This window comes from Euleptes europaea, chromosome 1, assembly GCF_029931775.1.
Source record: "Euleptes europaea isolate rEulEur1 chromosome 1, rEulEur1.hap1, whole genome shotgun sequence".
Lineage (NCBI taxonomy): Eukaryota > Metazoa > Chordata > Lepidosauria > Squamata > Sphaerodactylidae > Euleptes > Euleptes europaea.
In genome coordinates, this window is record NC_079312.1 from 181,578,486 (window position 1) to 181,591,625 (window position 13,140).

Consider the following 13,140-nt stretch of genomic DNA (forward strand, 5'->3'; position numbering starts at 1 on the left):
AGGCAGGTGGGGAAAGGACAGGATAAACTGTCACTGCCCTTTCTCTCAACCTGGTGACATATTTCAAAATAGAAATGGGATCTTTGCATTGCAACCTGGCAAACCCTTATCGTAGCATACTGTAGAAAGACCGGGGAGGGACTGTGGCTCATTGGTAGAGCATCTGCTTGGCATGCAAAGGTTGCAGGTTCAATCCCTGGCATCTCCAGTCACAGGGACTAGGCAAATAGGTGATGTGAAAGGCCCCTGCCTGAGACCCTGGAGAGCCGCTGCCGGTCTGAGTAGACAATACTGACTATCATGGACCAAGAGTCATAAGGTAGCTTCATGTAATCATGTGACAGCTTGGAATAGATTACCCACCCTGTTTTATTTTCCTTTTTCAACACCAGCTCACTCCTTTGCTACTAAAACCAAAGTATAATTACTGGATATCATAAACCAGTTCCCAATGAAAACAATCATGACATTTTCCAGACATAGAAACTCTTGCTTTCTGTCTGTGGCTGTCTTCCAAGCGCCATGGCACCTTTCCCAGTTCATTAGACCAAATCCAACCCCCAACCCCCCGCCAGACAGGTTTCTCCACTATCCTGTCTGGCTGCCCACCCAGAGAGGTCCAACGAGAGTGTAGGCAGGCATGTTCTCTCATGATGTCACTTCCAGGTGGGGTGTCCAAACGGGTCCTCTTCTGGCTTAGAAGGATGGTATTCAGCAGACACTGCCTTTGCCTGCCACGGAACCGGGAGAAGAAATATCCATGGGATTACCGACTCTTTCCAAGCTCTTAAAAGGACCTGAAGCCTCTGGCACTTGGAATAGGGTCAGCCATTCCCTGGGTGCCCAGAAGGGGCATTTTCTCAAGTGCCAAGTGTGCCCAATCTTCCCGATAGTGCTAGTGTCCTATGCTGTGCATGTGTGTAAAATGCCGTCACGTTGCCGCCAACTTCTGGCGATCCTGTAGGGTTTTCAAGGCAAGAGACGAACAGAGATGGTTTGCTATTGCCTGCCTCTAACTAGGGCTGACCCCGCTATGCTTCTAGGATCAGAAGAGCCTGCTGGTGAGGGCCGTCCAGGTCAGGCCAGGAGATGAACATAGTTTGCCATTGCCTGCCTCTGCACAACAACCCTGGACTTTCTTGGTGGTCTCCCATCCAAGTACTAACTTGGGCAGACCCTGCTTAGCTTCCGAGATCTGATGCGATCAGGCTAGCCTGGGCTATCCAGATCAGATCAGATGTCCCATGCTAACTGCTGATATCACAGGGGGCTCACATGGGGTACTAACAGCACCTTTGGGAAGAATTCCCTCACCTGGTGTGCCATCAGGACTGGTTCCAGGTATTGGGGGGCCTCCTGCAGAGACTTCTGCAGAGTCTTCTATGGTGGTCTCCCATCCAAGTACCAACCTTGCTCAGCTTCCGAGATCTGACGGGATGAGGCTGTACCATGCCACCTTCCCGCCTACCTTTCCCTACTTACAAGGAGTTAAATGTGCCTCCAATTTTACTCCAGGGGAAAAAAATCACAACAGTGTCCCAGGCATCAGCCACTTGGGAAAAGACTGGCCCGAGAAGCAAAGCAGACTCCACCTCTACAGGCGCCCTGTGGATTAGGGGCCGCTAGGGGTTACACCTGCACCCCAAAATTCTCTGCAGGTGCAGAAAACACACCTGGTATGTATTGGGACCAACGATTAGCTTTCTGACAATCTCAATTTTCACCCCATCTCACGAAAGCAAGTTTCTAGACCTTATGGATGCAAAGATACCTCCAAGAGTGTATGGGCAATGCCTTGAGGAAAATTCTTTCCTTTCCTTTTATCCCTTAGAAGCTCCTTGATCCATTGATCTTGAGCAGCATATATCTAATGTTTGAGGGATATAAGGACAAACAAATCTTGACACTGACAATGTAGGCTTGGGATCCCTGTCACTTAGTAAAAAATGCATTATGTCGGACACAGAGGCATTAGATTTATATGTTAAAAGGGGGGAGATATAATGTGATCGAAGTTCCTCGTAAAAGCGGCATTCCAAGAGGGCATGAGCTAATGAATCAATAGAGCCAGAAGAGCAAGGACAGGTCCTATCTGGGTATGGTATATTCAAAATCCTGCCCTGCATAACTATAGAGGGGTTAGCATTCAGTCTAGCTAAACAGAAGGCTCTAGAAAGACGAGGAGTTGTCAGATAGTAAGTATAAGCAAGCAAACCGTGTGGTGGTGGAATTCCGAAAAACTGAGATGAACAAATGCAGCGAGGTTGAGGAAAATCAGTGCTTTGTGTAGCTCCTTTCCCCATGACTTTCCAGTGCAAAACAAATATTGTAGATACCAAATTACGCAAGACAGACAAAATTAAGCAAATTTGCTTCATTTGCATCATTCGTACAGATTGTAGACTTTCTTGGCACAGAATTTTGGGATTTTTTAGCATACAATAGCTCAGCCAAAGTTAACCCTTTGCATACCCAGAGATGTCACAGTGGCTGCTTTTCTGTGCAGCTGGAACCGATCCTACTTTCTTCAGCAGACCTTGGGTGACTCTCCCCGCCGGTAGAGAATGGTCCAGGAAGTGTTTGCAGCCAGGTTGGCCTGGCCTGTTATGCGGCCCCTTCTAGAGATTTCAAATAATTACAACTCGAAGGTGGAAGGTAGAAAAAGAAGGACCCACCTCCATTGAATTACTACCTGCCAATAAATTAGGAGGCCGGCCAGTCAGAAAAGGGGCCAGGAGAACTAGGGAACATGGCTTTTAGGGCTTATGAGATGGCATTTCTCAAGCCACAAAGCTGGTGCTGCCAGCATAATATCTCATAACAAGCAGAGGAAATGCATGCATGCATGCATGCAAGAAGAAAAATAAAACTGGGATCTTACATCTGGTCAGGTCAAGGGCATCCTCTGCTAGGCAGCATCCCCCAGGAGCTTAGGATAACAACTTGTAGCCCTTACAACTTCTTTCTGTATTTTCTGCCATCCTCGAGGTAGGGGCTGGAGATCTCTCAGAATTGCAGCTGATCTCCAAAATACAGAGATCAATTCCCCTGGAGAAAATGGCTGCTTTGGAAGGTGGACTCTAGGGCATTATACCCCACCAAGGTCCCTCCTCTCCCCCAACCCCCACCCTTCCCAAGCTCTACCCCCAAATCTCCAGGAATTTCCCAACCTCGAGTTGGCCTCCCTAGCCAGCCACTTCAGAAGAGAAACAGAGTTTGGGGGGAGAAGAACATTAATTTAGTCCAGCCACAGTAATGTAAGTGGCCCACAGACGAGTCTTTTAAGTTAAAACAGTCAATGTGCAAAATATATACAGACGTTTTCCATATTAAATGGAAGGTGAAGAAGGGCTGGACGGAAATGCAGTCAGCGGGGGCTCCAGTGCTCTTTAGAACAGGATGTGGAAGAAGGATCAAACGTGGTTCAGTTTTATAAACATAAATCTGGGAGGAGAAGGTAGGAATCGGCTTGCCTGTGTCCTCCTGCCCTCAGCTGTTCAATACCACTGAAGCAGAGGCGAGAAGGCTCGGCAGAATCCACTGCAACTTCGGTGGTTTATTGTATCTTGGGGAATGGATCATACCTGAGTTGTTTGTCTCCCAAGGCGGAGACTGCTGATTGACCGGGAAGCAACCCGGAGATCCCCGCTATGCTGATCAGATAGCTTCCCGTTTAAATTAATGCCGGTTGGCTTGATTTTCCACTGGACGAGGCTGGTAGGAATACGCAGAACTGAGAAAGAGGCCACGGTAATCACACTCGGCAGTAGGAAGAAGACGATGCATGTGCAGACAGCAGCAGGCTACCCAGGGAGTCTTGGGATTCATCGAGGAGAGGTCCATCAGAGGCTACCAGCCACAGTAGCCTCTGTGGCTCCAAGGAACTTCTACATTCAGAAGCAGACGACCTCTGAACATCAGTGCCAGAAGGCCACATCAGGGGAAGGCCTCAGCCTCTCTGCCCTATTGCTGGACCTCCAGAGGAACTGGTTGGCTGCTGTGTGAGACAGGACGCTGGACTAGATAGACCCTATATGGTCTGATCCAGCAGGGCTCTTCTGATGTTCTTATGAAGGACCTCAGCTCAGAAGCAATCCTACCACAAACCTCCAGAACATAGGAAACCTAAGGAAGTCAATGCCACAAGGGACCAGTGATTCCCAATCCCCAGGAGAACAAGCAAGACAAGTCTTCTTTGGCTCTCCTTCTCAGATAGGGCTCCACTCTTGCAAAGATGAGGAAGACATGGGCCTGTACAGCCCTCCTTCTGACAGCCCCCAGAGCGGAGGAGACACTTCCCAATCTGCTTCCACCTTGGAAACGTGATGTCGAGAGGAATGGTCCTTCTTGAGAGGCGGGTCCCACATGCTTGGGTGAGGCAGGCGCCAGCTTCATCGGGACGTCACCCCCAGGGCACGCTTCATGTTCTCGTACACCACGTAGCTGATGCTGACAGCTGGAATCACCTTCATGAAGTTGGGGGCGATGCCGCGGTAGAGGCCCAGGACCCCCTCCCTGGACAGGATGTGTCTGAAGAGCCCCAGCATGCTGAGTTGCGGGGCGCCCTCAATGGATGCTAGATGGGGAGAGAAAGACAGGGCAGGAAATGGAGATTAGGGACCGGGCAGTCATCAAGAAAGCAGAGCCGGTTATTTAAAATGGTTGCTAGGTCCCCTGAGGTGCAAACTCATGTGGTATAGGACAGTGTTTCAGAAGCCGTGGGAGGGGTTAAGCAGTGGTTCAGTGTTTAAGCATCTGCTTGGCGTGTAGAAGGTTCAATCCCAGGTTCAATCCCCGGCATCTCCAGCGGAAGGGACTAGGTAAGTAGGTGATGTGAAAGACCCCTGCCTGAAACCCTGGAGAGCAGTTGCCGGTCTGAGAAGACAATACTGACTTTGATGGACCAGGAGTCTGATTCAGTATAAGGCAGCTTCATGTGTTCAAGCTGTGGACTTTGCAGATCAGGTAACAGAGTTAAGAGAAGCCCAAGGGAGAAAATTTGTTGGGGAAGACAACCGTTTTAAGGGCCATGGAGGGGCCACCCCCAGCACTCAGAAAGGCCACCCTGCCATGTCTTGTACAAAGCTCAAGAGCCTCACCCTGCAGCTCCAGATGATGCTACCAGAACCAAATCTGCCTTTACTACCCCTACTGGACTTTTTGAGTTGACTGTACTCCCTTTTGGGTTGTGGAATGTCCCTACAACCTTCCAGAGGTTAGTCAACCAGCTTCATAATGGCAGGGTCTCTCCAGGGTCTCAGGTGGAGGTCTTTCACTAGAATGGCTAGGCTGTTAGACTAGGATCTGGGAGATCCAGGTTCAAATCCCTGCTCTGCCATGGAAGCTTGCTCCATGACCTTGGGCTAGGGACATACTCTCAGTCTAAGCTACCTCACAGGGATGTTGTGAGGACAAAATGGAGGAGAGGAGAGAACCATGTAAGCCCCTTTGGGGAGAAAGGTGGGATATAAACGAAGCAAGTAAATAAATAAATTAAATAAGCGCAATACTCTCCTCGAGAGGAGTACGGGACACGGCTGCTCACCTTGTGCCTGCATCCGGGTCCGTACCAGGGCCAGGGGATAGCTGGCGATCTGGCCGCAGGTGCTTGAGACGGTGCCACAGGCCAAGAGCACCAGGACGCCGGGGTCGGCCGTGTCCTTGCTGTACTTCTGCAGCCAGGTGTTCTTCAGGGTCTACAGCAAAAGAAAAGGAGAGCAGAGCAGGGGTTAAGAGGGTTGGACTAGAATCTGGGAGGCACAGGTTCGAATCCCCTTCTCTGCCATAGGGAGCTCGCCGGGTGACTCTGGGACATTCACACATTCTCAGCCTAACCTACCTCACAGGGTTGTTGTGAGTAAAACAGAGGAGAGGATAATGATGTATGCCAGCGTGGTGTAGTGGTTAAGAGTGGTGGATACTAATCTGGAGAACAGGGTTTGACTCCCTGCTCCTCCACATGAAGCCTGCTGGGTGACTTTGGGCTAGTCACAGTTCTCTCTGAACCCTCTCAGCCCCACCTGCCTCACAAGGAGAGGAAGGGAAGGAGATTGTAAGCTGGTTTGAGTCTCCTTAAAGGTACAGAAAATCGAAGCATAAAATCCAATTCTTCTTCGGGTCTCCACTGGGGAGAAAGATAAGGTATAAATGAATTAAATACATAATAATAAACGGGAGCCTGGAAATCCAGGGCGGGGGCATCACCGAAACAAGGAGGCAGCAACCTTCTAGCTAAGCCTTGCCACGTGGTAGGAGCTTCCCTCCACATGGAGTAAGGGGTTGTGCAAGGGTGGGGGCTGGTCTCTGGAAAGGCCTCGGAGGAACAGGGCTGATAACCGTGTCCCTACCCCCAGCGTGGACAAAGCCAGAATGGTGTAGTGGTTAAGAGCGGTGGTTTGGAGCGGTGGTCTCTGATCTGGAGAACCGGGTTTGATTCCCCACTCCTCCACATGAGCAGCGGAGGCTATTCTGGTGAACTGGATTTGTTTCCCCACTCCTCCACACGAAGACAGCTGGGTGACCCTGGGCTAGTCACAGCTCTCTTCGAGCTCTCTCAGCCCCACCTACCTCACAGGGTGTCTGCTGTGGGGAGGGGAAGGGGAGGTGATTGTAAGCCGGTTTGATTCTTTCTTAAGTGGTAGAGAAAGTCGGCATATAAAAACCAGCTCTTCTTCTTCCCAGAAGAATGGCAGCTCAACCCTGGGAAGGCCAATCCTCCCTCCCGGTTGGCTCTATCCTAAACCTATTCGTACCCTCTGGTCATCTTTGGAGCCCCTACTTCGCTTGCTTTCACCATCTGAAGCCTGAGAAAGGGCCTTATCGGTTGTGGCACCCAAACTGGAACTCCCTCCCTAGGGAGATCTGTCTATCTCCCTCTATTGGTGTCTTTTGACAGCAGGGGAAGACTTTTTTTTGTTTCATCTGGCATATTCCCCAATATCAATTACTGGCCCTCCTTCTTGCGTTGTTTGTTTGTATGTTTTAATTGCATTATTTCATAATTGTAACTGTTTTTTTAATTGCTTGAATGTGTTTTTTTTTTTAACATTCACCACCTTGTGGCCCTTAATCATGCGCAAAGGCAGTGGGGAAATGTTTTAAATAAAACAAAACAGCCCACACTGACCTCATAAACCGCCAGATCGATGCCAGCATAGGGGATAATGCCCAGCATATTCGGCAGGTAGCCCTTGTAAAAGGCACAGATCCCTTCCTTCCGAAGGATCTTCTTGGCACAATCTGACACCCCGTCGTACTGACCGGTCTTGCGCAGGGTCAGCCGCGTCTTCAGAACCTAGAGTGGGGGTGGGGGGAGAGAAGGCATTGGTGAACTGAGACACAAAAGGTGCTTCTCTGCACGGGCAGACAAAGTGGGCACCGCCTCAAGGCAGAGTGGGACGTAAGGAATCTCACCAAGCAATGAAATCCCCGGTTCTTGAGAGCCAGTGTGGTGTAGTAGTTAAGAGCGGTGGTTTGGAGCGGTGGACTCTAATCTGGAGAACTGGGTTTGATTCCCTACTCCTCCACAGGAGTGGCGGAGGCTAATCTGGATAACTGGGTTCAATTCCCCACTCCTACAAACGAAACCAGCTGGGTGACCTTGGGCAAGTTACAACTCTGTTAGAGCTCTCTCAGCCCCACCTATCTCACAGGGTGTCTGTTGTAGGGTAGGGAGGGGAAGGGAAGGTGACCGTAAGCTGATTTGAGTCTCCCTTAAGTGGTAGAGAAAGTCGGCATATAAAAAACAGCTCTTCTTCTTCTTGGGCCAGGGGTCTGTTCCAAGACCAAGAGCCTCACTGGAAATGGCCCAGATTGTACTTGGGACCTTAGATGTGAAAAACATGCCCTACAACTACGATATGACCCTTCCCAGCAGAGTAGCCACAAGCTGGTAACCCAGAGGCTCAGAGATAAAGATCCTGCCGAGTGGATCCCCATGACACTCCATCTGGATCCCAGAATTTCCAAGTAGCTATATTGCTACCTGGGAACTCATAAGAACATCAGAAGAGCCCTGCTGGATCAGACCAGGGATCCATCTAGTCCAGCATCCCGTCTCACACGATGGCCAACTAGTTCCTCTGGAGGGCCAACAACAGGGCATAGATGTCGAGGCCTTCCCCTGATGTTGCCTCCTGGCACTGGGATTCAGAGGTGGACGGCCTCTGTACGTGGCGGTTATCTTTAGTCACCATCGCTAGTAGCCACTGATAGATCTAACTGATAGACCTAACTCTTGTGTGCTCACCTGAATTTGGAGGCTCTCTTTTCTCTCCACAGCTAGTAGCCACTGATGAGTGTCTCTCCTCCATGAAACTGTCTAACCCCCTTTTAAAACAATCCACAATTGTGGCCGCCATCATGTCCACTGGCAGTGAATTCCTCAATTATTACCGTAATTACTCAGTGAGTGAAGAGGTGTTCCCTGTTGTCTGTCCTGAACCTGTTTGCCAATGACTACACTGGGTGTCCCTGAGTTCTAGTATTATGGGTGGAAAAAGCCCCGTGCATATCCACACTGCATAGTTTTATAAACCTCAGTCGTGCCCCCCAGCCGTCTTCGTTACATTCATTCATCTTTATTACAGCCAAAGGCCAGCATAAAATATACAGTTCCTGCTTACAGCATCTCATCCGTGCTGGTTGATCTGGAGATTTGCCCATAAAACCTTTATTCATCATTAATGCCTTCCGTTTCCAACAGACACGAGAGCAAAATTTTGCTACAGGGTACAAAATAAAAATCACCCTATCTTCCAGTAGATATTCCACCAAAGAGGCCTCAGAAGTGTAAGAGTGGACCAACGGAGACAGCAGGGGAGTAGAAGAAGAAGAGTTGGTTTTTATACGCTGACTTTCTCTACCACTTAAGGGAGACTCAAACCGGCTTACAATCACCTTCCCCTCCCCACAACAGACACCCTGTGAGGTAGGTGGGGCTGAGAGAGTGTGACTAGCCCAAGGTCACTCAGCTGGCTTCATGTGTAGGAGTGGGGAAACCAACCCGGTTCACCAGATTAGCCTCCACCACTCATGTGGAGGAGTGGGGAATCAAATCCGGTTCTCCAGATCAGAGTCCACCGCTCCAAACCACCGCTCTTAACCACTACACCACACTGGCTCTCAAGTAACTAAACGATTTCTGGCATTATCATAATATTCACAATGAAACAATATATGTACTAGCATCTCCACCACATCCATAGAGCAAGAACATTTGTACGTCTCTCTTGGGCAATGAAGAAACCTTCCCGAAAGTACAGCTGATGGAAGGGCATCAAATCGGGCCCTAGAAAAGGGGCTGAACCCCATCCGTCTTTTTTTCTAGACTGAATCTCCTCCGCAACAGCGCCACTTGGCACGATCCGCATCTTGAAGCTATCCGGAGTATTCGCTGCCGGACTCTGCATCCTCTTTGCTTGGCTGTTGGAGGTTGTCATGAGTCCAGTAGGAGCCTGGGGGGAAACCACCGCGGTTATGCCCAGCCTCATCGTCCGCCTCGTGCGGAAGGAGTCCAGTTCCTCTTGGCCCACGTCCACATAGCCAGCCAGTTCAGGTCAGGTCAGCACAGTTAAGCTTCTAGTCAAAGGCCTGTTAAGTAACATGCTAAGCTGGAGTGGAAATGCAGCTCAGAAACTTGGTCAGGACAGAACTAAAGCCCGTGAATGCTGCCAGGGCTTCAAGTTATATTTCTGAGATTCAGACTGCTAACCCCTTGGGATAGGGAATCTCCCTCTCCCAGCTTGATATACAAAGACAGGTTAAACAATCACTTATGCGCCTTTGGTGGTCCTGGGAACAGTCCGCGCCCAAACTGAATCACAGTTCCCAGGATTCTTGGGTGAACATGGTGATTAATAAACTGCATAACACTTGATCTTAGCCAAAAGGCTGAGAAGCTGTTGACCCACGTGCTGCTCCATTGTGTCTGTTATGAGTCTCTACGGGAAGCTCAAATTGAACCGCTGATAAAAGACATCTTATATCTCTCTGCAAAAGACAAAGGGGCTGTCCTGAATGCCAGCAGACCTGAGGGCCAGAAGCAGGTAGCGTAGTCAGATGGCAGTCCAAAAAAGCGAAGTCCAAATGCCAAGTCAGTCCATTCCAAGGTCAAAGCCTTGAGCGTCTCAGAAATAATCAGGAAACCAAGAGAACACAGAATAATAATAACAAGTTGTTCCCAGGTCTGCCTGGATGCCAGTGTCTGCTTAAATAAGCCTAAGAGGAACCAGGCTCAAAAATATTCTTTTTGAGCCTGAGCTGAGGAGGAGGAGGAGGAGAAGAGTTGGTTTTTATATGCCGACTTTCTCTACCACTTATGGGAGAATCAAACCGGCTTACAATCACCTTCCCTTCCTCTCCCCACAACAGACACCCTGTGAGGCAGGTCGGAGCTGTGACTAGCTCAAGATGACCCTGCTGGCTTCACGTGGAGGACTGGGGAAACCAACCCAGTTCACTAGATTAGCCTCCGCCGCTCATGTGGAGAAGTAGGGAATCAAACCCGGTTCTCCAGATCAGAATCCACTGCTCCAAACCACTGCTCTTAACCACTACACCACGCTGGCTCTCAAGAACCGGGGATTTCATTGCTTGGTGAGATTCCTCACGGTGCCTCACAGGCAAGTTAAGCACCCTCATTTAGTGGGATGCCTTGACTGCCATCAGCATCTCATGCAGGGTCTGGCCCGTGAGCTCGGGGTTGCCAAAGAGGAGCGGTCTTACCTCCATGGGGTAGATGATGGTTTGGGCAGTGGCACCAGCCAGCGAGCCAGCGACGAATCTCTCCTGGACCCTCAGGGTCTCCTGCTGTCCACGAATGGCCCGCTTGATCTGTGGGGGGAAGTAACGGGGTTGAGACCCAGACTCCACCCCCAAATCCCCAGGTGTTGGCCACCCTAACTCCAATGCTGTTTGCCCACTGTGTTCATCTCCAGGCCGAGCGGCAGCCACATCCCCCGGGCCCTACCTGTTCGTAAGCCATGAACTTGATGGCGGACTCCGGAGCGATCTTCAGCACGTTGATGCCGTTGCCTCGCCACAAGGAACGGATGCCCCCCTCGCGGATCATCCCCTGCAGCCCCCCCAACACATTCATACTGTTGTTCTTGGAAGCGTGAACCTATGCCAAGGAGAAGCCACAGAATCAGGAGAGAGAAGCATCGCCCAAATTCAAACCACACCTGGAATCATCTGGGTCAGGGGTCCCCAGACCTTTTTGAACCCACCAGTACCTTTGGAATACTGACACAGCATGGTGGGTACATAGGGTTGCCAGATCCCTCTTCGCCACCAGTGGGAGGTTTTTGGGGCGGAGTCTGAGGAGGGTGGGGTTTGGGGAGGGGAGGGACTTCAATGCCATGAAGTCCAATTGCCAAAGCTGATCCTGCATTGAGCAGGAGGTTGGACTAGATGGCCTTCCAACTCCATGATTCCTAACAGAAACTCAATTATAGGTCTCCTTTCCAGGTCCCGTCACAGAATGCAACCCTCCCAGCCCGCAAACCCATTTGGCAGCTCTGTACCTGCATGAAAACTTTCAGCCGGTCCAGCGGGGCAGTTCCTGTCCTAGAGACGGCTCCAGCCATGGCTCCCGCAATAAGCTGCTTCCACCACATCCCTGTCTTCTTCTCCTTCTCAGAAAATTCATCTGGGACGGTGAAGCACTCGCCAATGTCCAGCACCTGCCAAAGAACCCTATCAGAATGGCCAGTCCAAAGAACAAGAGCGGCGCTGACTAAATGGCTCCTGTCTTTCCACCCTGCATAGAAACCCTGATAGAAGAGGTCGTCCACCTATATGCCAGAACTAGCTAAACAAAGATAGGTAGGAATCTCTTGATTCTTTTAGTATCAGCAGGTGTCAGACATGAAATCACGCATGATGTGAACTGACAATACTGGGAATTTTGCCTTGAAGGCATACCTGCCATTTTGGTGGACTGACAATGAGGTCATCTGAAGTTATATACATATACAGTTCTTAACAGGAGATGCCGGGCATTGAAACTGGAACCTTCTGCATGCAAAGCAGAGGCTCTACCACTTGGCCACAGCCCCTCCCCAACAACAAGTAAGTGAAGTTGCCTTATACTGAATTAGACCCTTGGTTCATCAAGGTCAGTATTGTCTACTCAGACTGGCAGTGGCTCTCCAGGGTTTCAGGCAAAGGTCTTTCACATCACCTACTGCCTGGTCCTTTCAACTGGAGATGCCGGGGATTACCTGGGACATTCGACATGCCAAATGGATGCTCTACCTCTGAGCCACAGTCCCTCCCCAACAACACACTTGAAGCTGCCTTATACTGAACAGACCATTGGTCCATCAACATCAGTACTGTTTACTCAGACTGGTAGCGGCTCTCCTGGGCCTCAAGTAGAGAAAGGTCTTTCATATCACCTACTGCCTGATCCTTGTTTAACTGGAGATGCTGGGGATTGAACCTGGGACCTTCTGCATGCCAAGCAGGTGCTCTACCACTGAGGCACAGCTCCTCACCTAGTCTGGGGCTAGAACTGTCCATGGTGAAAAAACTACACCCCCAGCCTACTGCAAGCATACTAGTTCCGAAGCATTGACCTGGTCCTGCAACCAACTTCTTTTTGAAATGAGAAAAATAAGAAACAACACACCGAACAAATTACATGCCACTGGTCTTCAGCTGGTGGGGGGAAGTCAGAACACAACTCTCCCTTTCCTCCTTCACATTTTAAGAGAGAGAGAAAGACTATTTACATACATCTGTGCCATCAAGTTGCAACTGACTTATGGTGACCCCAGCAAGGGGCTTTCAAGACAAGTGAGAAGCAGAGGTGGTTTGCCCTTGCCTTCCTCTGCAGAGCCTTCCTTGGTGGTCTCCCATCCAAGTACCAACCCTGCTTATCTTCCAAGTTATGGCCACCCAAGCAAGGGGTTCTCCAGACAAGTGAGTAGCAGAGGTGGCTTGCCACTGTCTTCCTCTGCACAGTCTTCCTTGGTGGTCTCCCTTCCATGTACCAACAGGGCTTAGCTTCTGAGATCTGACGAGATAGAGCTATACCATCCCATTTGCTGTCCTGAGAGACTATTTACTTCATTTATATTTGTTATAAGCTACTACACCAATCAGTGGGGCCTCATAACCACTTTTCCAAAAGCG

General features: G+C 50.0%; 1 protein-coding gene across 1 annotated transcript in view; it reads right to left on the reverse strand.

Annotated features, from left to right (window-relative positions):
• Positions 1-4,387: 4,387 nt before the first annotated feature.
• LOC130483723 (mitochondrial adenyl nucleotide antiporter SLC25A23-like) overlaps positions 4,388-13,140 on the reverse strand; it is a 39,127-nt gene continuing 30,374 nt past the window's right edge. Inside the window, exons 5-10 of the mRNA XM_056856611.1 lie at positions 11,526-11,684; positions 10,970-11,122; positions 10,726-10,833; positions 7,127-7,294; positions 5,546-5,696; positions 4,388-4,576 (exon numbers count right to left, since the gene is read on the reverse strand). Coding sequence (XP_056712589.1) covers positions 4,392-4,576; positions 5,546-5,696; positions 7,127-7,294; positions 10,726-10,833; positions 10,970-11,122; positions 11,526-11,684 — 924 coding nt within the window. The 3' untranslated portion in view covers positions 4,388-4,391. The remainder of the gene's footprint in view (positions 4,577-5,545; positions 5,697-7,126; positions 7,295-10,725; positions 10,834-10,969; positions 11,123-11,525; positions 11,685-13,140) is intronic.